This window comes from Phoxinus phoxinus (genome assembly GCF_949152265.1).
Source record: "Phoxinus phoxinus genome assembly, chromosome: 1".
Classification (NCBI taxonomy): domain Eukaryota; kingdom Metazoa; phylum Chordata; class Actinopteri; order Cypriniformes; family Leuciscidae; genus Phoxinus; species Phoxinus phoxinus.
In genome coordinates this window covers 49,721,018-49,745,223 of record NC_136876.1, presented here as the reverse complement: position 1 = coordinate 49,745,223, position 24,206 = coordinate 49,721,018, and the positions used below count along the sequence as shown (strand labels likewise).

At 39.2% G+C, this 24,206-nt stretch overlaps 1 protein-coding gene across 3 annotated transcripts in view; it reads right to left on the bottom strand.

The window, feature by feature from the left end:
* The window catches only part of cyth1a (cytohesin 1a), an 89,448-nt gene that overhangs the window by 41,660 nt on the left and 23,582 nt on the right, over positions 1–24,206 (bottom strand). Inside the window, exon 1 of one of the 3 annotated variants that reach the window (XM_079605848.1) lies at positions 7,520–7,825. The exons of 1 other annotated variant lie outside the window; for it this stretch is intronic. In XM_079605848.1, coding sequence (XP_079461974.1) covers positions 7,520–7,547 — 28 coding nt within the window. In that variant the 5' untranslated portion in view covers positions 7,548–7,825. Of the gene's footprint in view, positions 1–1,239; positions 1,501–7,519; positions 7,826–24,206 lie in introns of those variants that run through there. One more of the 3 variants, XM_079605849.1, reaches the window with a different exon arrangement.

Here is a 24,206-nt window from a genome sequence, read left to right as displayed (position 1 = left end):
ATGTGGTAAAAGGCTACTTAGCCTACTTGGTGGCTAGGCTAAGTTGATTGTTTAAATAGTGGCTCATGGCTCGCTCTCAACCTTAACCACTACACCTCAACTTGCTCCTTTGTTGTCAAGAAAACCTTTTCAATTGTCTCTGCTTTTATCCACCTTTATGTCCTTCTCTCGAGAGAATATTATCTTTCAAGTACAGCTGATTCCCCTCATTCAGTAGGATTTGCAAAACACAAAGTCTCTGTAAAGGAGCCACATCTGTCCTGCCAGCCTGTAAACATTAAACATTTACTCACTGAAACAAGTCTGGTCATCAGTCAAAGACACTTCTCTTAGGCTGTCTCACCATGTGTGTGCTTTAGAGCAGGACGATTAATCGAACAGTAGTCAAAACCGAAATTCAGAACTTCTAATCCGACATCATAAATACTTTGTATCTTGTTTTTGGCTCTTTGGTTTTACTTCTACAATGTAACACATTGCACATTCCTTACCTCTGGAAGGTTGACCCCACGACAGAAATACTGAGAAACTGCATTCACTTGGATGTATTATGGCATTGTTCAAACGTACTAGACTCACTTTAATGTACTGGGCACCAGGTCTGACCTGCTGAAAGAGACAGCATTTCCAAGGGCAGCGTGGGACTTCTTGGCGAATGAACACTGATATGACAGTGGGCAGATAATTGATGACTGAACACCATAAATCAATGCAACTATGCTCTAGATAAATGAGACAATGTCTTTCTTCATGGAGTTTGGCTACAACTGAATATGGTTTCAGAAATCCCTTGAACTTACAATACAATAATCATCATTCCTATAGTGCCTGGAATCAAGTACAGCTTGACAGCGTATCACAGAATCATGCTAGGCTCAAGCCAACCAACGTATTTTCTGTCCTTCTGAACATGAACCAGTAAAATTAAAGCTCCTTAAGCTAATGGTCAGCCAGTGACTGGTAGATGCAGCAGAAAAGGAACAAATGACTGCGTGAAGGAAGGGAGAAGCCATGTGCCACTAACGTCACATGTCCTGTGAACGCTCAACAACACTGCAGAGAGTTGTATCGAGTCCACAAATAATCTATCTGTTTGCAATTAAACCACTCAATATGTGAGACTGTTCACATTACAGGCACTTGCATTCATTCTACAGCAAAGAAAATGTAACTTGGCACACTAACACAATAGTTTCAACACCCTGCCAAGTAGCCATTTCAGTATCAAAGCGAACTGACCTGATTCCGCAATCTTTAGTGAAATGAATATGTCGTCCTGACATCAATAGTACACTTCTGTTCACTCATCAAAACTCTCCCCTTCATTATCCAAAGAAAAACTCAAACCAAACACCTCATCCAGGTAAGAATTGGCAGTCAAGTATGACAAAGACAGACATTCGCTACCTCAGACCGAGAAAGAGGAAGACACATTTCACACATACTGCTGAAGTCCATGTGCAGACGGTCCTTTCCATCCCACACTCTGTCTCTCTCTCCTCCCTTCTCTCTCAGACTTAATGTCATCATAAACAAGGATTGCCCCATCTAGTGGCCATTCTCTGCTCTTTCTTGCAGACCTTCACTTGTAATTTCTTCACTTTTGTTTATGGATCAAGCAGATACACTGGCCACAAGAGGGATCGTGTTACTTGGCCCAAGTTGCATTAGTACCAACCAACAGGACAATGAGATTTTTTCTCTCTCTTTACAATCGAATATTTAGTCTCATATAGCCAGAATATTTACCATCAGCAATAAATCTGGTCCACAAAGGCACATTTCATATTATTCTGTTAAAAACCTCTCAGGAAGAGGCCACCCCACAGACATACAAACTAACCAGCAGTTTGCTTATTTCAGGAGTGTACTTTCTATTAAAGGGACAGTTTACAACTCTCTTTCTTCTGTGGAACATAAAAGAAGGTATTTTGAGACAATGGAAGTCAATGGTCACCAAAACTGTTTAATTGCCAACATTTTCCTTTGTCTTCCCCAGAAGAATGAAATTCAAACCGGTTTGGAAGGACATGAGGGTGAGTAAATGATGACATAATTGTAATTTTTTTTGTGAACTAGGCATATCCCTTTCGGTGTCAATCGTAACTCTCGTAAATCCACATTGTCTTAGAGCCACATAATACTGGTGGTGTATGAAGTGTTGTGTTCATATGACGAAGGAGAGCAGGGGAGGAAATGTCATCAGTCTCACACTCAGACCAATGAGTCACACTTTCATGATCACTACTTCACTAACACAGAGTATAACGGGAATATGACATTGACGTTGCTCAAACAGTAAAGCGCGGCAATGTCTGCATTTTTGGAGCCTACTGTGTAAAGCTCACCTAATCCGATAAACTTGTAATAATAGCATAATGATCAAGGCCTGGGATCATCATTGAAATGCTTTTCCTGGAATCGGTGTGTCCTGAGAGGCTCTTAAATCAGATCTCTGAGGTGGTGACACAGTTCTGTCACGCACATGCTTTCAATATCACACGACTCACGGGTCTGAGTGAAAGCCAGGGAATCAAGGCAGCAGGCATCAGCCAAAAATAACACGAGCAACAATAAGAGATTGTTCCAAGGCCTGTGTGTGGAATGCAGAGCGGTTTATTTTTATCATCAGCCCAGCTAAAGGATCATGAGGCACCGGAGGATTTTTCTGCAGATCTGATGTGTGAGCTGCGACGGGGAGGCCCGAGCCGACGGCCGATGTGCTGAGCAAACATCCTGAAGCTCTGCAGAGTAAACATCCTGCCGTTCATGTGAGCAAACCAAAGCGTACAGGAGAAATCTGATGAGTAAACACCACAAATCCTGACTGAGGCAGAGGTTCACGCCATGTGAGGACTATATACTGTGGGAAATGTTAGCGTTATTCATAAACACATTTTCTAATATTAAATACTTTCATTCATGAAGAGGCATCTGCTCCCGAATAATCAACTAAACGTTAGTCGATGAGAAGAGGCTTAGTCTTACCAAATTATATGTGGTCAGTTATTGCAGAAATAAACTCCACAGGAAGTTGTGAAGTCTCTCACTCTGTGAGGGACAGATCGGGTCCTTGTGGTAAAGTATATCGGGCAGGAAATCACTCACCGACCTTAAATTTGGCTTATCATTTGAAACATGAAGTAGTAACGTAACGTTAGCATGGCTCGACATTAAGCCTTTTCACTTTCACTTGTCTGAGTAAAAAAACATAAGCTTGCCCAGAAAAAAAAAAAAAAAAGTTTTCTGAAGCAATATTCTCAGCTTTGACATATTTAAATCTGCATATTTATGATATTTTAACCTTTTAAAAGGGCATTTGTCCCCAAATCATTTTAAATATAGGCTATGCTTCAGCTTTCATTTTAAATTCTTAAATTTAATCAAATTAAATTAGAATAATAAAACACAATAGGGCTGTTAGCAATCAAATTAAATAATTTACACTGAAAAATGACAACTGCATTAAATAATGTCATGAGACCGTTTTATATATTTGTGGAAAATACAAATAAGAAATTCTGGAAAGAATGACACTTTTAAACACGAAACTAAACCACAAGTAGGAGGCGGCAGTTGAACGAATGAGTCATGTATTTAAGCGATTCGCTCAAACGGCTGATTCGTTCAGGAATGAGGAAGGTGTTTATGAGCGAGTCATTGAATCTTAGACTCAACCGATTCGCTGAATCATTCACTCATGAAAACACGGTTAAGTGTTCCTGTGAGCTGCATTATGGTTCTGCTGTGATCTTTGTTTGGAATTATTTTAGAGTCAATTTTGCATCTAAAATGTGTCTTAATTTTAATTATTTGTTTATTGAACTGTCAAGTGAAATCGGTTTCACATTTTCAATAGTGATGGTATTCAGCACTCTGTCTTGGTCGTGTGATGTCGCTTAACTATATCATATAGGCTACGTTATAAAAACTCTTGACCATCAACAGTCCCAATGCCTGGTTAGCCACGTTACATGGCCGTTTGCTCTAAAGTTATTAACCTAGATAAATGTGCACTATTATTACTATTATTACAGATAAGAGTAAGACATCATTCGAAACTGGGTCTAAAGGATTCATTTTAGAAGAAAAACTCCACATAGCACCTTTAAGAAATATAATAATTTCCACCTATTTTTTTTTTCTATTTTTTTTGTCATGGTTACTTTTAGTGACTATATGCACACTAAGGTGCAAATAACTGCAAGTAAACAGTATTATTTATAGTGCAAGTATTTATTGCATTCAGCACTAGGTATCTTAGCCCTACTTCTGCTATATGGCTCCGCTTCCTCAGAAAACAGGCCCACCTCTCTTGCAAGCTGACCCATAAGTGAAAATAACCGCTGTCGTTTTGTTACGACTGGTTTTCAAACCCTTGTAAAGGTAAAATTCTGCAAACTTGAGATCCGGGGGGGACATCCTTTCACTGTGAAGCTCAAATAGATGAAGAAACCAGAACAGAATTCACATTCTCCATGGATTATTCAGAAGACAAGTCTTCATTTTCAAGTAAACGTTGAGTCTTAAATTACATGTATTTCTCATGTGTTCTTATATTTTAGTCTTTAACAAGCTACAATAAAGGTTTCCTATAATTTTTTTTTACCAAACTGCATGAAAACCAATGGCCGTTTATTTGACCCCAACACAATCGATGTAACCAACATTTGTTTCCAAAACATGAAGTGACGTCAGCTTATAAAAACAAGCCAATTGTGTAGTAATGCACTTACAATGGAAGTCTATGGGGCATACAACAACTTGTAGATTTAGATAATAAAGTCAATGAAATCATCTACTTTTCCACAAGTGGATGCACTTCTAGTCATGCATTACAGGAGTCATTCCTGTGGGTGGACGTTGCTCAATGCACAATGTTTAAGATGTTTTATTTCTACTGCAATTGTAAACAACTTTTACTTGATTATAAAAAATGAGAGATGCATTTATTTTCTGTGATATTCGACAGCATGTCACAGATGTAGCTTATCAAGAAAAAAAAAACATCTCTGTCCTCTATCTCTCCATCTACTGATGGTGTGAACAGACACACGGTCCACATCCCACATGCCCTTCACCTGATAAACACAGCGCCTGTAGAACGCAAGACAGGAAGTCATGTGACCACAGCGGTCACACATAGATAACCAACAGCACACAGACAGGAAACTGAGAGCAGAGCAGAAATAAATCAATAGCAGCAGCTCGACTCAACAGTCAGGTCACAGACACGTTAGTGACATTAAACTGCACTGCGTTTCCCAAGATCCTCAGCTGAGACATGCTTCTTACTGTGAGGGTTCAACGTAAGGTGACATTTCCTGTCAAGTGTCTTTCTCAGAAGGCCGTTATACGCTCCACACCCTTACTATGGGAAAGAGCAACCCACGCATACTTCTCAACAGTTACAATATGCAAGTGATCAAAGTGACCAAATTTTGGAATTTGAAATCCGTTATCTTAATAATTGTATTTCAAACAGATTAGATGGGTGGATGGATAAGTGGACGGGTGGATGGACGAGTGGATGGGTGGGTGGATTGGGTGGATGGGTAGACGGGTGGATGGACGGGTGGATGGATGGGTGGATGGACGGGTGGATGGACGGGTGGATGGATGGGTGGATGGATGGACGGGTGGATGGATGGATGGATGGGTGGATGGACGGGTGGATGGACGGGTGGGTGGGTGGATGGACGGGTGGATGGACGGGTGGATGGATGGGTGGATGGACGGGTGGATGGACGGGTGGATGGATGGATGGATGGGTGGATGGACGGGTGGATGGACGGGTGGGTGGGTGGATGGACGGGTGGATGGGTGGATGGACGGATGGGTGGGTGGATGGATGGACGGGTGGATGGATGGATGGATGGATGGATGGATGGATGGATGGATGGATGGATGGATGGATGGATGGATGGATGGATGGATGGATGGATGGATGGATGGACGGATGGGTGGATGGACGGGTGGGTGGATGGACGGGTGGGTGGATGGACGGGTGGGTGGATGGACGGGTGGGTGGATGGACGGGTGGATGGACGGATGGACGGATGGGTGGGTGGATGGATGGATGGACGGGTGGATGGATGGACAGGTGGATGGACGGGTGGATGGACGGATGGGTGGGTGGATGGATGGATGGACGGGTGGATGGATGGATGGATGGGTGGATGGACAGGTGGATGGACAGGTGGATGGACGGGTGGGTGGATGGACGGGTGGATGGACGGGTGGGTGGATGAATGGGTGGATGGACAGGTGGATGGACAGGTGGATGGACGGGTGGATGGGTGGACGGGTGGATGGACGGGTGGGTGGTTAGGATGGATGGAGTTGCTAGTGTAAATGTAATTTTTAAACCCAACGTTTGGGTTTGTCCATAATTGACCCAAATATGATTGAAACACCCCCAGCATTTATTTGAGTGCAAGAAATGCTCAAGCACAATTGTATATTGTGCTTCGTTTCGTGTTCGTTGTCCAAACTTGATTCTGTTCAAATTGGTTTATTTTGTAGTTGGCTCTTGGCCAAAATAAGTTGTCGATACTGTATGGTCAAAAGTCTGTCACATTGAGCTCTCAGCATTTAGCATTCCCACAGAAAACATCCCAACCCCCTCACTGAACCCAGACAGCTGAACCACATTCCTCAGGGACAGACAACAAGTGTTACACACACACACACACACACACACACACACACACACACACACACGACTACAGCATGTTACTACTGCTAAACGTCCAGGAAACTTCTCTGTTCACGGTATGTGCAATACTTTGTGGATACTTGCTCTGAAATCAAAAGGTTGGTTCAGACAAGTCACTGCCTGTCTGAGTCACACTAGGAAGTGAAGGAATTAAACAGGCGAACATGCAGGACTAAAAGTGAGGACAAAACCAGTGCGAGGACACTGCACTGCAAAAACACACAGGGATTTAATTTTCTTCACAGCTCAAATAACAGAAAGCATATTAACTGAGATGTTTGCACATAAGAGGATCATGGAACAATAAAACACATTCATCTCTCGTCAAAACCAGAGGCCTTTCTTTCATTACCCCATGAATAATTCAAAACTGCATACACTACAAAGAAGAAGAGATGATGGACAGCTCGCATGAGGGAGTATTGTTGTCAAAAGAGACATTTAATATGCAGCATTATATCACACTCATTCCCCATAACAGCCTACAAATAAGTATCTGATTATCCTCAAAGTAAGGTACATGTAGAAACAAGACCATAATATTTGTTTATTTATTTATTAAAAGCTAGTTTGTTTCACGAAATCGAAATAAATACACCGTTAAAAAATGTGACGTTATATTTACGGGAAAAAACACAACTTCTAGAGGAGTCAAGCTTTGAACACAGTGAATGGATGTCAATAGACATTTAAATTTATCTCAGATATCATATCACAGATATTTGATATAAACAAGCGCGTGTTGTTTATGATGAAGAATAAGTTTGGTAAAAGTAACATCTGTCGATGATCGTCACTCACCGACTCCGTCTTCAGATTTCAACACCATCGCGCGCTCTTTAGTCGCTTGTTGATACCGTAAAATAAATCAACGGAAAGTTTAAAATGGCTCGATTTACAACTACAACTCAACTTTAGAGTCAACTTTCGAGAACAGAGTCGGGTATTTTACATAACACTCGAGACCGGAAGGCTTGCGGTTGAGGAAGGGTGTTCGTCCGTGATCAGGGGAGTGTCTTTAACCGTAACGGGCCAATCCCGAGCGCGCACCCGAGACCGAGAGCACTGAATGCTGACGGATTCTAGCCCGCTTCTGACACGGGCCGTGTCTCACTCACACACACACACACACACACACACACACACACACACACACACACACACACACACACACACACACACACACACACACACACACACACACACTCACACACACACACACACACACACTCGATCACTTGATCACTGTTGACGGCCGAGTGAATAATAAAGCACGCTACCACTAGGACAGGGCGCGATTTTATTAGATAAACCAAAATCTGAGCAACCCATTTTATGGAGACATCTGAAATAATTGGGAATCTTGTAAATATGACTCATTTTGGTGTCTTTTAAACAGCTAAATGTGGCATAATAGGGCTTATTTGTACACCGACAGCCTGTGTGATCCTAGAAATGTCCCAGAAACAAAAGTATAATGCTTGAATTTTGTGATTCATGAATAATTCACAAGTTTTCCACCTTTCCACAACCGGGTCTGTGGCCCTCAGAAATGCCAGGGCAGCAAAATAACTTAAAATAAGTTGAAATTAATTTAGTTATATTAAACATATCCTAATTAAAACGTTAAATCACATAACTAACTTCATATTAGGGTGAAAAAAATTAATAAATTAATAAACATCATAAATTATTATTTTTCTTTTTAACTCCCATCATGCACACTTAAAGTTTGATTAAAAAAACACTTGGTCTCATTACAGGAGGACTTATATATCACATATCCGTCCCTCTTACATCTCTCTTCTCTGATGACGTGTATACTGGCACGAGGGCGGAGCAACCTGTCACTCACATGAGATTGGCCAATAGCAAACCTAAACCATCCAACCAACCAATCAAACCCCCAAGGACAAAATCAAGCCCCACCTTATTGCTCTCGTTCCAGAAGCCGTTTTCACTCATGTCATAATAGGGAAGAAAAGACTCTCGCAACTTAAGTTTCATGCTGCCTTTAACAGCCACTCGTTTACATCATACGTCGCACACTCATAAACTCTTCCTGACGGACAACTTTTTACTAATGTAAGCTTATGGCTTATGATTCTGACTTCAGCAACTAACAATGTCTTACTGTGATGAGCACAAACATCTTTGAAGGGATTTAAAATGCCCATGCTGTCTAGATAGGAAGCTCAGGAGTTTGAGACAAAGCCACAGTATTGAGTTTCACCATCCACACCCTGTGCTGTGAGTGTGGGAGTGTGTGTGTGGGAGTGTGTGTGTGTGTCGGTGGGGGCAGGGAGTGCGGATGACGAACACAGACAGAGAACCTGAACGTGTGTGTGTGTGTGTGTGTGTGTGTGTGTGTGTGTGTGTGTGTGTGTGTGTGTGTGTGTGTGTGTGTGTGTGTGTGTGTGTGTGTGTGTGTGTGTGTGTGTGTGTGGCCCTGAGCCGATATAAGAGAGATAACAGCCATTAAAACAAGTGCACAAGGGTAATGTGCAGAAATATACATTATGATATTTCTCTCATGTGACAGACTTGTACTATGGCCATACAATTGCACATTACTTATACAAGATAATACATATATCATTGATAGGCCTATGAGTCATGCTAATTAAAGAAGGGTGTTGAAACTAATGTTCAATAGTGAGAATATTTTTGTTAATTATCAAAGATTTCTGTCACAAACACCGAACAATGTTGTGAGGCAACACACCACACCTGTAATCTGTTTAAGTTTTGGTTACCATGCACATATTATATAACATATTATTGGAAACGTGGGATTTTTTATTTCATGTTTATTGCAATTTAGCTAGATACTTCAAGCCTGTTTTTGAGGAGTACATACTAAACAATCATGTCGGTATGAGCCATTGGAGATCAAATCTAAAGTCTTCTTTGTGGACAGACACTCATGCACGATGAGATGAGAGAAGTATTGCGTTTCAAAATAAACAAAGGCAAAGCGGAGCGATGAAGGGGAACTCTTTGTCCCTTTAAAGTGCTTTCAGGAACAGAAACTCTGGAAAAAAGGCTCTGTTTTGGTAAGTACTCCCCTAATTGTAAAAAAAAAAAAAAAAAAAAAAAAAAAGGGGGGGGGCTTCTATAATATTAGACTACATAGCCTATAATAAAAGATAATTTCAGACACATAATTACATGATAATTGCAATTAAATAAAAATGTATTATGGTTTAAATTTATATTAAATGCAATTAGCTGAACTTTTGACTGCTTCTTTTGACCCACTTAAGTAAGACTCAAGCACATCTTTATCATTTCATAATTACTTCTGTTGTCTTTGAAATATAGTTAAACTATCATTTTGAAAAGAATTTATGACAGGCTAAAATACTTTAAACTTGTATGTCATGATGAAGTTGCACTTTAGTAGGCCTACATCTCATATTTCAAACGTAATATTGAATAACACACCAGTTAAAAATCAGTAGATTATAATCAAGTGCTTTGCATGTGCTTGAGGATATATTTACACAACAACAATGTGCTAAAAAACGGAAACATTTCCCTTCATGTTTTTCCGCATACAGACGACAGTTTTGCAAAAAAGATCCCCGGATCCGTGAAAATTATTAAAAACGCTGTATTATTCGTGCCAGGCCAGTAGGTGGCGATGTCACTTTGTAAGGCCGTATGTCCACCAAAGCTTTTTTTTTTACGCGGCTGGCGTGTTTTTTCAATTGTTTTCAATGGGTGCGCCGCGTATTTAAAACGCCATGAGTGTAAAGAGGTGCTGAGCGTCTTTTACACGCTGAAGCGCTGAGCGTTCGCCGCTTTTTACAGGTCGCCGAGAGTTGAAGAATGTTCAACTGTGGGTAAAACGCAGCGCTCATCACTGTCACTTTTTACCCAGTCGTCCAATCACAGTGGAGGACGGGCGGGACTAATACCACACCTGCCAACGGATATTCTGTATCATAGCAACAAAGCGTCTTAAAGGGAAAAAACGCAAAAGTCTACTAGGGAGAGAAGTAGAAGGAAGGTTGTACGCAGGCGCGCGGACTTGGTGTTGTTGTGTGGCAGTGCTTCACATACTACATCGAATTTCACTCACTTTTGCGTCACTATATGCACGCAGATCGTCTAAACGCAGAATAAAAATTGATAACGCAACGCCACTTTTGCGTTTTTGGTAACCGTTTTATAAAAGCAATAAGGAGGCTGTGCTGCATCGTGAATAAGTCACGGCTGAAGGGTGTTGTTAGGCACGACGCGAAGCGGAGTTTTTATATTTGAAGTTAACATATTTGAGGGGGCGTTTACACGTCACCGCTTTCAGCAAAAACGGGAAACGGTTTGTCTGTTCATTCAGGCTATGTTTACACGGAAACAATCTGAAGAGAAAACGCAGAATAAAAATTGATAACGCAACGCCACTTTTGCGTTTTCTCTTCAGATTGTTTCCGTGTAAACATAGCCTGAATGAACAGACAAACCGTTTCCCGTTTTTGCTGAAAGCGGTGACGTGTAAACGCCCCCTCAAATATGTTAACTTCAAATATAAAAACTCCGCTTCGCGTCGTGCCTAACAACACCCTTCAGCCGTGACTTATTCACGATACAGCACAGCCTCTCGTACCTTATTGCTTTTATAAAACGGTTACCACACATATTAAAGCCGAAAAATATGTATCTATGCAACTTTTGTGGAGTAAAATCACTAAAAGCCTTCCTTTCCTTCCCTGAAAAAATAGTCCCTGACCACCATAAACAGCAACAGCAGTTACATCGGTACATTATTTCGCCAATAGATGGCGACAAAGACTGTCTTTATGAGTGAGTCAGTCAGTAGAAGACTTTTACATTGAAAGGACTTCAACTTGTGAGAAGGAAGACGCACCCGACCGATGACTATGGGCTCGGGAAAACCCCTTAACTGTTGAAAGGACAGGATATCGCAGTGGACATTCAAACAGATTTTTTATGAATAGGACTGACTGACCTGAATGAAAATGCTACTGTAAATGCAGGTAGGGCCTATACACTCGCTTACTCGATCTCTCGCAATACTCTACTAGAGCTTCAATGAACAATATCGATGAGATCAAACATGTATTTAAGTTGCTAAGAGCGGTTGCTAGGCGGTCAGCCGTGTTTGATCGTGAATAAAACACAGCTATATTGACCAATCAGAATCAAGGATTGGAACTAACCGTTTTATAATATCGAATAAGTAACATTTTATTTCATTAACATGATATTTTCCGCAAGTAGCCTACAGTTTTTTTTTTTTAAATATTTGCTTTTTGAATGTGAAGTAGGCCTACAGTACAAGCGCACATTTAAGCACACTTGTTTTTCAGAAGGGCTCGAGCGCATTCCTGCCTAGTTTAACAGATTTCTCCACTGTGTCCTCGTCTCACACACAATGCGTCCTCTGTTGAGCTGCGCATGAAGAATGCCTCGCGACTGCGCCAGCTGACCTGCATACGTCAATTATATCGAGACAAGAAATCCTTGTTTTCGGACGGCAGGGCAGTCTTACACTCGGGGAACTTTCAGACTATAATGCAGTAAAGAATTATACAATCCATGCGACATGCAAATTATATGCCTGGATCATGTGTGGGCTGGAAATCTGATGTTTATGTAAATATTATGTAAATGTGACATGATTTGTTGCAAAGTGCCTTGTGTAAAAGGCACGTGTACAGTGAATATTATGGACTGTGTAAAATTATGACAGATTATGCTATACTAGGTGAAACTCTAAAAATGATAATATTGTGCAAAAGTTCATTTATTTCAGTAATTCAACTTAAAAGGTGAAACTAATATATTATATAGACTCATTACATGCAAAGTGAGATATTTCAAGGCTTTATTTGTTATAATTTTGATGATTATGGCTTGCAGCTTATGAAAACCTTTTCACAATATTCTAATTTTAAATTTGGGGTTTTCATAAGCTGTAAGCCATAATCATCAAAATTATAACAAATAAAGCCTTGAAATATCTCACTTTGCATGTAATGAGTCTATATAATATATTAGTTTCACCTTTTAAGTTGAATTACTGAAATAAATGAACTTTTGCACAATATTATAATTTTTGGGAGTTTCACGGTCTGTAGGGGAGAGTGGGGTAAGATGACCCAGTGGGTAAGTTGACCCACCCCCTGTTTCTAGGCAACTATATACATTTGGTGTCATGTGACCATACATTCTGCAGGACTCCATCATTTCTATTTTGCTGTGAAGAGGAGAAGCACATGGGAAAATAGGTAAGGTTTTTTTTTCCACAAAAACACTTATTTGCTTGTTAAAGTAAATTTTCTGCATTGCAGGTATAATAGCTGTTGTGCCAAAGCAAATTTATCTAGGTCTAAAGTTGTGTATGGTACATGTTTGTGATTTGTCAACATATAAAACCATGTGAATCATTAAGCTAAAGGTTAGCCTGAATTGCTAAGCTAGGCCGTTTTACCTAAATGGTGACTATGGGGCAAAGTGAGCCAGATGATGTGGGGTAAATTGAACCAGTGGTTCAACTTACCCCTAACTTAAGACACTGAAGTTAAGTTAAGTTTTAAGCATAACATTGTTATAAATATAGTATTACACAACTGTTAACCATACATTACACATTGCATAAAAGCTATCATGCCAAGAACCTACAAAAGAAGAACCAGCTGGGGCTCAACACCCTTAGAAGAGATGGAAAGAGCAGCCATTGATGTTGAGGGCGGAAAATCCATCAGATCAGTGGCGAAGGACAGAAATATTGACAGGTCAACACTGCGGAGGTACATAAAAAAGAGGGAGGTAAAGAAAGTCAAAACAGTAGGGTACAGTGGAACAGCAGAAGCCAAGAGGGTCTTCACAGAAGAGGTGGAAAAGGAGCTTGCCGATCACATCAAAAAGTTGGCTGAGCAGTTCCATGGCCTCGCTCCAAAGAAATGCTGTGAACTGGCATTCCAGTTTGCACAGAAAAACAACATCCCTGTCCCCAACAACTGGAAAGAGAAGGGTCTAGCGGGTAGGGTGTGCAGGAAATTACATTAACGAATTCATTAAGACAGGAAAGGATGACGTCTATGGTTTCATGCTACAGTATCTAAATGGAATGAATTATATTTTGTTAGGTCGAGATTGGTTCAAAAACTTTATGGCACGGCACCATCTCTCCTGTCGTATGCCTGAAGCAACATCTTTAGGAAGAGCTACAGCTTTCAACAAAACTACAGTCAAAGAGTTCTTTGACAATCTGACCAAAGTGATGGACAGGTGACAGAATTAATATATTCCATAATATTAATACAATTTAATGGCAACTAGCAAGATACAAGAGTAAAGTACATTTACTGTACAATAAATTGGCATGTGTTTACTTATCAGCCACAGTTACCAGGATATATATTCAGGGCTGTTTAGTATGATTTTAGCATTGCTTGGAAAGCAATTTTTTTTTTTTAAACATGGCTCTTGTCTTTTTTTTATAGGTTCAAATTCCCTCCAAACAGGATTTATAATGTTGATGAAACAGGTGTCACAACAGTGCAGACACCAAAGCAAGTTGTGGCGGAAAAGGGAAAGAAGCAAGTGGGGGCCATCACATCTGCCGAAAGAGGAGAGCTTGTGACTGTGGTCTGTGCAGTCAATGCTACTGGGAATGCAGTGCCTCCTATGTTCATCTTCCCAAGGGTTAGATACAAAGACCATTTCATTACAGGAGCACCTCCAGGATCAATTGGTACCTCCACCAGATCTGGCTGGATCAATGAAGACACCTTTGCGGAGTTCCTTGAACATCTGGTTGAGCATACCAAGTGCTCCTCTGACCATCCCATATTGCTACTCCTTGATAACCACGAGGCCCATATTTCACTGAGGGCACTGGATTTAGCAAAGTCTAAGGGGATTGTTATGCTCACAATTCCACCCCACACATCTCATCGTCTGCAGCCTCTGGACAAGAGTGTCTATGGTCCATTCAAGACCTATTACAACAGAGCTCTTGATGGTTGGATGAGATCTAACCCAGGCAAAACAGCCAGCATATACCACATCCCTGTATGTGTGAACGAGGCTTTCATGTCAGCAATGACACCACGGAATATCTCTTCTGGATTCAGGTCCACAGGGATTTTTCCTTACAACAGAGACATTTTCTCTGATGCAGAGTTTGAACCATCCATGGTGTCAGACAGGCCAAACCCTGATGTGCTGTCTACTTCCGAAGAAGATCCACCCATGGCTTCAACCTCCACCTCTGCTGAGTTGCCTTCACAGGCATGTTCTTCAACATGTGGGACAGATTCACTCCTCACCTCCCCTGGATATGTGTCTCCCACTGAAATTCTACCCTTACCCAAAAGTCAGCAGCCTAGGGCACAGACAAAGAGAAAGCGGGTGAAGACAAGGATCCTGACTGATACACCTGAAAAGCAGGCAATAGAAATGGAACATGAAAAGAGAAAAAACAAACTAAAGGTGAAACAAGTAACGGACATCAAAGAACAAGGAAAGTCAAAGAAGAAACAAACCAAGAAGAAAATCCTAGTGTACAGCAGCTCTGAGGAGAGTGATGTTCCAATCCCACTTGATGACACTTCTGAGTGTGAGAGCTCCCAGGATGAGAGTAGTGAACCAGACATCTCAGATCTGTCAGTTGGTGACTATATCATTGTGAATTTTGCAACCAAATGCAACAGCTACCATTATATTGGCTTGGTTGAGAGCCTTGAGGGCAATGAAGTCAATGCAAGATTCCTCAGAAGAATCCGAGGGAGCACTGGCAAAGACAAAGCCACCTTTGCATTCAAAGAAAATGATGTGGGATCTGTCCCACTGAATGATGTGCTGAAGAAACTTCCTAAACCTCAAAAGGTCGGAGGAACTGCAAGGAGGGAGCAACAACTCATATTTCCCTGCAACCTTGATGGATGGAATGTCCAATAGTCATTCTCATTGTGCTGAGGTCTGGAAGTTCAAACTGTTCTTTTCTTCTCACAAGTTCAAAACTGTGAAACTGTTTAACAAAATTGGAAATTAAAACTGAACACACTGGTGGGACGTTCTTTCTGCCAAACACGTTTATGTTTGTGTGTGATTGGACATGACTTGATTTACAGCATAAGAAATACAGCATATAACCATATTTCTTACTCCTGAAAACTATGCTGGCAATCCTTCACTTAACAGAGATGTTTAAAATATTGTTCACCAATACTAAAAAAAAAGATTAAAGGGAAAATTAAACTTTAATTGGTTTGTTTTGTGTTGTTTGAGGTAGCTTTAAAAAAATAACATTGTTTGGAAAGGTAAGTGTATTATTAAATGATTTATTTTAAAGAGGCAAGTTATTTTCTTTTTATTATGCTTGCATTAAAACATGAAAAATAGGATGGTCAATTTACCCCCAGATGGCTCAATTTACCCACTGACTGGGATCAACTTACCCCTAGCCTGGGGTAAGTTGAGTCACATGAACACTTTTTTTTCTGAGGTCATATTTTCAAGGCTCTTTGTCATAGGTGCATTCTTATATTTTCAGTTGATAGGGAACATCCCAAATTAACAGTAGATGTGTTCATTGTACTTTGGTCTCGATTTCCCTTGCCTGGAGATCCACATAAGTAAAAACTGGCTCATCTTACCCCACTCTCCCCTAGGCCTACTTTACAAGAAAATGTGAGTGGTGCTTGATTGTGCAAATACACAATACTAAGTGATTTGTAGTGTGTAATATAGTGGCCCATCCCATAAATCCACATTTATAGTTATAGAAACTCAGTTATATGAAACTATAACAACCAGGACAGTTCTCTGGGAACAAAATTTTCCCTTAGGGTGATTGTCCTGGTTGCATTCGCATTGTGAGTATACAGGAACCGTTAGACATTTAAGCGTGACATTCAACAGTGTCCACAACTGGAGGACGGAGGCCGCCATGATCAGAGCTGTGTTTTTAATGTGTCGCGGGATTTGTGATAACGGAGATGTAATGTAGACGTAGAAGTTATTCGCTTAAAAGGGCAAAAAGGAGAGGCAAGAGACAAAATCTCCGAGGACATCTTGCAGTGCTACATTACACTGAGGCTGAGTAAACTGAGTTTACACTGAGTAACACAACATGAAAGTACTTTTAAAGTTAGCCATGACAATACGTATTACGTTACCCCCTAAAAAGTAACTATTTGCGTTACTTAGTTACTTTAACATAATTATTTGTGACCCTGGATCACAACACCTATCTCGAGTCGCACGGTATATCTGTGGCAATAGCCAACAATACATTGTATGGGTCAAAATGATTGATTTTTCTTTTTTCTTTTATGCCAAAAATCATGAGGATATCAAGTAAAGATCATGTTCCATGAAGATATTTAGTAAATTTCCTGCCGTAAATATATAAAATATGTATTTTTGTGAGTGAATGCAGCACGATCGTGAACATAAATGCACAACTTTAAAGGAGATTTTCTCAATGTTTAAATTTTTTTGCTTCCTCAGATTCCAGATTTACAATAGTTGCATCTCGGAAACAAATTGTCCTATCCTAACAAACCATACATCAATGGAAAGCTTCTTTATTCAGCTTTTGTATGATTTATTCATCTCAATTTCAAAACAATTGACCAATGTGACTGTTTTTTTGTTCACATTTATTCAGACCTTCAACTTTTTTCACATTACGGTGTCAGAACAAATTCATCTTGATAATGTCAGGTAACTTTCATAGAAAAGGTATACAATCAATCAAAAAATTATTCAGACAACTGTTAGTATGACAATATTTACACAACTATCAAGTCTTTGTTGGGTCACCCTTAGCCTGTATAGTCTCCTGGGCAATGCGGTCAACCAGGTTCATGCACACCTGAACTTCAATATCTCCCCAGGGTCTTCAGTTCCTGCGGGTTTGTTGGCACTTCATCCAGGCGGAGACGTTCCCTCACGTCCTGCTCAATCGGGATTAGATCTGGACTTTGCGGTGCCCAGTTTAGTCATAGATATACATAATAAAGGCTAGATGTCTTACGGCGGAGCCTCTAACGTCATCACCGGCGGCCATCTTGTCACAGGCAAGCTTTCTGGTGGGCTCTGTGGTTCCTGATGTAAGGTGAGTGATCTGACGAACACAAATACTCTCATCTCGCTGAAATCTTGACGGATTTACAAACGGTTTGGTTTCTTACAAACGTTATTAACGTGGCTATAATTCTGGATGCTTGAACATGTTGAAACATATAATAATATAATTATTCATAAGTACGCAGTGTCATAACTACATCTCTGACGTTTATAACAAACCAACCCGATTGAAAATCGGTAGAAAATTGAGCAAGTTATGGTTATTTAAAAAGTACATGCACCATTAAAACACAATGTTACGAGTGAGCGAGCCGACTGTGGCAAGATGGCCGCCGTGTGCGGACGTCGACCTCCATTGGCCAGCAGCGCAGGATGAGACATCTAGCCTTTATTATGTATATCTATGAGTTTAGTACTTTAATCCTCGATGGCCCATGAGTTTCCAGGCTGATGGCAGCATATCTGGAGGATTTCCACATACTTTTCCGAGTTCATAGTTACATCAATATAATGTAGTTTACCTATAGTCCACTAGCATACACCTCCACACCATAGCCTTGCTTTATAGGAGTAAGACACTGGGGTTTCTCTTAGTTTTGCCATCACTGCCAAACATGTTAAATTTGCTCTCACCGCTCCAAAGGATCGATTTCCAAAATTTTGCAGACTTGTTGATACGTTCTTTAGCAAACTGGAGGCGTTTTATTTGATTTCTCCTGCTGATCTTCCGGGGAAAGCGGGCCGTTGTCATTCTTCAGCCTGTTGCGGATGGTTTGAGCACACAGCTCTGTGTCAGTCGCCTTTTTGACTTCGGCAGCAATTTGTTTAGCTGAAAATGTTCTGTTTTTCATTGCTAACTGTCTTATAAGTCTGTCTGTTCTGGGTGTTGTCTTTTTCTTTCTCCCACGACCAGGCAAATTCTTCACATCACCAGTCTCTCTAAATTTCTTCACAATGGAAAAGACTGTCCCTCTAGGCATGTCTAATCGTTTTGCTATGTTCCTGATTGAAACGCCCTCCTTGTAGAATTTGACTAGCTTTCCTCTCAAATCAGTTGATATTTCACTGGTTTTGGCCATCCTTCTGTTAGACTGTCTCACTGATGAATTATGCTGAATAGCTGTCGTCTTCTTCTTCCTATAGCTGGCATCCAAAAAGTTGCATTACTGCCACCTGCTGTCTATTAGCTTGTCACTTCATACTTACATTCATCTTTCCAGTCCAGTCCAGTCCTCCTTAAATAACTAAACAAATATGTCCTCCCTTGTTCACCATTTCCACATCCTAATATACTTTTTACATTATACTGTCCTATACCAGTTTATTGTAAAGTATGTTTCTTGATTGACTGTCAGCTGTTAAAACCCCTTATATTGGCATAGACGGCGGGCCCACGGCCATTACATTTTTAAAACAGTAATATCCTATACTAAACCTAAACTAATCTTGACAAACTATATGTCATTTGAAAGCTTACAATCTCTAATTTACATATTTGATGATTTTTAAAATACATTACAGAAGAGCCGTAATTTATCAATTTGCAACAAGAATATGTTCATACTCCTAAGGCGTGTTCAGACCTTTATTTTGAAATAGTGAAAACATGAAAAATCATGAAAGAATGGTAGAAACCTCGGTTTGTTTTCATGACAAGAGTTCAGAAGATAGCATCCATTCAATTGTTTTAGAAAAAAAGGTCTGAAAATGTTTTAAATATAAAGAAAATAATAATATATTCACCATTTGTGATGTGGCATCGAGCTATAATGCACATACGTGATCTTTCTGTGTTTCTTAGTTGTTGAATTAATTTAAAAATCTGCCAAACTTTCAATACTACTTCTGAATAGGATGTCTACTTCATAAATTGTATGAAAATTTAAAAAATAATGGTTCAGACTCAAACAACATATGGAGATGGAGGCGCCCTTATATGGGCAGTAATGTCCACTAGTGGAGAAGTGTGGTACTGCGCCCAAACTAAATCTCACTGAAAGCTTTTTTTTTGTTGCATTTTTAGAGTCCTCCAGGTTTTGAAAATATATATTTTATATAAAATATGAATAATACTATTTTTAACATTGTCAATTTTCATAACCTCAAACTTCTATAACTTTTTTTCTGTTTAACTTCCTTAATTTATTTCACTTCTACAAAAATCTGCCAAATGTCTTCTTAAAAACAAGACCAATCTCACATCTATATTCCAAAGCATTCTTGAATTACAACCATTTAAGTTCCGAATGTGCATTTTCATGTCTATTTAAAAAAGGGGGTGTTACGGGGTTAAATTTACCTAGATAATACCAGTTTATATCAACCAATTACCAAGCAATGCTTAGTTTTTTTTGTTCAGTGTGTGTGTAAAAAGGTCGCATTAGCAATTAAAGAAAAAAACTCTTCAGCAAAACATAATCAGCTCAAAGTGTCTGAATAATCTTTGGTCCCCAATTTTGTATAAATGTTACTGGTAGTCACTGTATGAAGACTTTTTGATTATAATGTGTCAAGAGTTTACTTTATTTTTCTCTCCTCACTTACATAAATTAACTATTGTGTCCTGCACACAACAGTCAAAAAATATTACAAAAATGATCTGGTGTCTGAATAATGTTTGGTTTGACTGTAAAGGCTTTTCACACCAAAAGTGAAATGAATAAGATTTCAGCCATTCTGAACCACAGAAGAAAAGGACACAGGAGAAGAAAGTATAAAACTCTTTCTTCAGCAAAACAAAAAAATCAAACAACTGTGATGTCTATCTAAGTCATTTTTGTTTATTAGTATGGTTGAATTGGATCGTTAAAGGTCAACAGCAAAGACATTGGCTTATATAGTGAGATTAAATGCTATATTTGCCTAATTGAACATTTTTAGGTATTGCAGGTTTGCGTAATAGCATTTCACAGTTTTTATTCGTTTTGAGGAATAGTGAGTGTTTTTGTGCAAGTGAGATGAGTAAATGCTCATCTCGATCTAAAGTAACCGTCATGTTCACACACAACGCCTCTGCACTTACTCGCGATTTCTCTCAACGTGGAGACTGAAGAAGTGTCAATCAATAAATGGAAAAACCAAGTAACTTACACTCTAAAAAATGCTGGGTTGTTTTAACCCAATTTTGGGTCAAATATGAACAAACCCAGACGTTGGATCAAAAATGCAATCTAAAAATGTAACCCAATGTCTGGGTTTGTCCATATTTGACCCAAAATTGGGTTAAAACAACCCTAAAGTTACTTGAAAAGTAGCCTAACTCCCAACTCTGCCGTTACAGTGGGCATTTGATGTCAATTTAACATCAACATGACATAAAACATTGATGTCAAAATTACATCACGAAATAGGTAAAAAATTAAAAAGTCATATTGACATCAAAGTGTCGATGTCAAGATTTTGACCTCTGCTGATGTCATTTTGATGTTATTTTGATGTCATGCTTTGTTGGCATTTGATGTCAATTCAACATTTATTTGACGTCAAGATGTCATGATGTTGCTGTCATTACAACGTCAAGCTTTGTTAGCATTTGATTTCAATTCTATATTTGACGTCAGGATGTCATATGTAATTTTAATGCTATTTTTATATCATCCAATATCAAGCTTCGATATCAGATTAAATTTACCTTTTATAGTATATGCAATTATAGTGTCTGCTGTCATTTTAAACGTGCACTAAATGTAATCATGCTAGGATTTAAATAAATAAAAACACACATGCAAAATACATAGACTTTAGGCCTACAACTTTCAAGATCATTCAGGCGAGGTCTTTAGGATGTTGAAAATGAGTCGCATTGATTTACAACGAGTAATGAATATACCTTTTCAGACATTGTTTTGACATAAATTTCACATAAATTTGACATCTTATTTCCTGACATCAAATCAACATCGATTTAATGTATGGAAGTAAAATAATGACAAATGTTTTTGAAATAAAAAAGCCTGTTGAATTGCACTACTTAAAAAAAAATATGCATTGCATGAACCATGCTTGCATTTTAATGCATTGTATTTTTAGGCCTCGCATTTTTATGAGCTGAAATTCAACATGGTTGTATATTTAAGCTGTGGATATTTCAATTCAAAATATTTCAAACACATTTTCATTCATAAAAATTCAATAATCCATATTCACCTTTCATATTTCCCTTCCAAAATATTCAAACTGTTAAAAAATACAACCTATAATATTCAACGGGCAATTTTCGGTCCACTTTATTTCGCTTTACAAATTCAGTGGTTCAAATTCGACAGTAAATTCAACATTGACATCCAGGAACTGCAGGAAAAGCATAATCGAGCATAATCTCCATCTGCTGTTAATCGACCTCAAGTAAGTTATGTAACTGGGAAACGCTTAGCGTGAAACTTTGCTTGCGTGTTAAGTTCATATTCTGAGTCTGCTTGCCTGTAGCCATATAGTACAGCCTTATCAATAAGGTGCGAGTTTGGTCTTTTATATCACTATTAGTCCATTAGTATACGTTAAGCGTTTTATATATCCAGCAATCCTTAATTATTGAGGGAAACCCCAGTACTGCAGCACATCGTCGCGATATAAAGTTAAGGCAAAACAACCAAGAGAAATATATGTCTACCTCAAATGTAACATTTGTTCTGTACATCAGCATCGGGGGAATAACATTATAATCTCGTTCACGGTAGAGAGATGCACGTAGGCTACACAGGGACCGTGAAGACACTGAATTAAACATAAAAACAGCCCTCATAATAATCACAAATACACTTACATTTCTATAAATCAGTTTTTATGAATGAATGGCTTGCTCTAACTGTTGCTCTGATCTTCGTCAACAACACGCGCTTGCGCCCCCTGCTGGTAAGGTTGATTCACAGCAGATGGAGATTATGCTCGGTAATCTACTGCTTTTCCTGCAGTTCCTGGAGGTCACTGTTGAATTTACTGTCGAATTTGAACCACTGAATTTGTGGAAGCGAATTTGTAAAGCGAAATAAAGTGGACCGAAAATTGCCTGTTGAATATTATAGGTTGTATTTTTTAACAGTTTGAATATTTTGGAAGTGAAATATGAAAGGTGAAAATGGATTATTGAATATTTATGAATGAAAATGTGTTTGAAATGTTTTGAATTGTAATATTCACAGCTTAAATATACAACCATGTTGAATTTCAGCCCATAAAAATGCAAGCCCTAAAAATACAATGCATTAAAATGCAAGCATGGTTAATGCAATGCATATTTTTTTCAAGTAGTGCAATTCATCAGACTTTTTTATTTCAAAAACATTTGTCATTATTTTACTTCCATATTAATGTCAATGATATTGACCTGAGATGTAGGGACCAGAAGAAACATGTCAGATTGATACCTTTGTTGGGCCTCTTTACAACCACAAGGAAATAATTACAAAATATAATGAAAATATGCATATTCATGCATGTCATACATGCATGGTGGTCAAAATCTTGACTATTTGTTGATGTCAAATTGACGTCAAGGTGCCCGCTAACATTAGCTTTCTGTTTGTTTATGTGCTGTTAATATTTGCTATCTGTCTATTAGTTCGTAGAGTAAGTATATGTGAGCTGTGTGTTTACGCAGCTTTTTAAGAATGTGCTGGTGTTTCGTATACCATGAGTTCAGTCAATCGCTGACACTTACGTCACTGCTAGCTCCTATTGTGCTGGGAGCTAATTTATGCATAAAAGGCATTCCTAAAACTAAATTAATTCCCAGATCCTGCGGTTCACCAAAAAGCAGGCCAATAGTTAGATGAACTATGAAAACGTTCCTCTGCTGCAAAAGCCCCACAAGTCAGTGAGATGATTTCATCGGTTGTATCTCTAAATATAGTGTTGTTGTTTTTTTATTAATGTGCCTTGTTATCTTTTAATCCAAATAACTTCCACTCCTTCTTGCAGCTCATATCGGGACAACCTGTCACTCACATGAGATCCACCAATAGCAAACCACAACCATCCAATCAATTCCCCACAGAGAAACCCAGCCAGCAGAGCCATGTGGGGCCCACATGGGTTCGACCTGGGCTATCTAACTGGGAACCAGACAGTTTTGCACCCGGTTTCCATGGTGGCCCCACATGGGTTTGCCCAGATGAAATGAACCCTGCTCAGTGTGCACACTACAGGCTGTTAAATGTAACACATATCAGTGTTGGAGTTAATGAGATAATTAAGTGATTGAATAATGATTGAGCATTATTGATGAACACCTGCTGTTAACAAGCAGAATCACTGAAGGAAAGAGAAACACAAGAACTACTTCCAGCCACAGCCTTAGATTAAATCAACTGAAGATAAAATACACGAAATCTCTCAGGATCTGATTAAACAACTCCATGGCTCCATAATGGTTAAACAACCATAATGGTGACACCAAACCAAACTATTATTTTCAATAAAT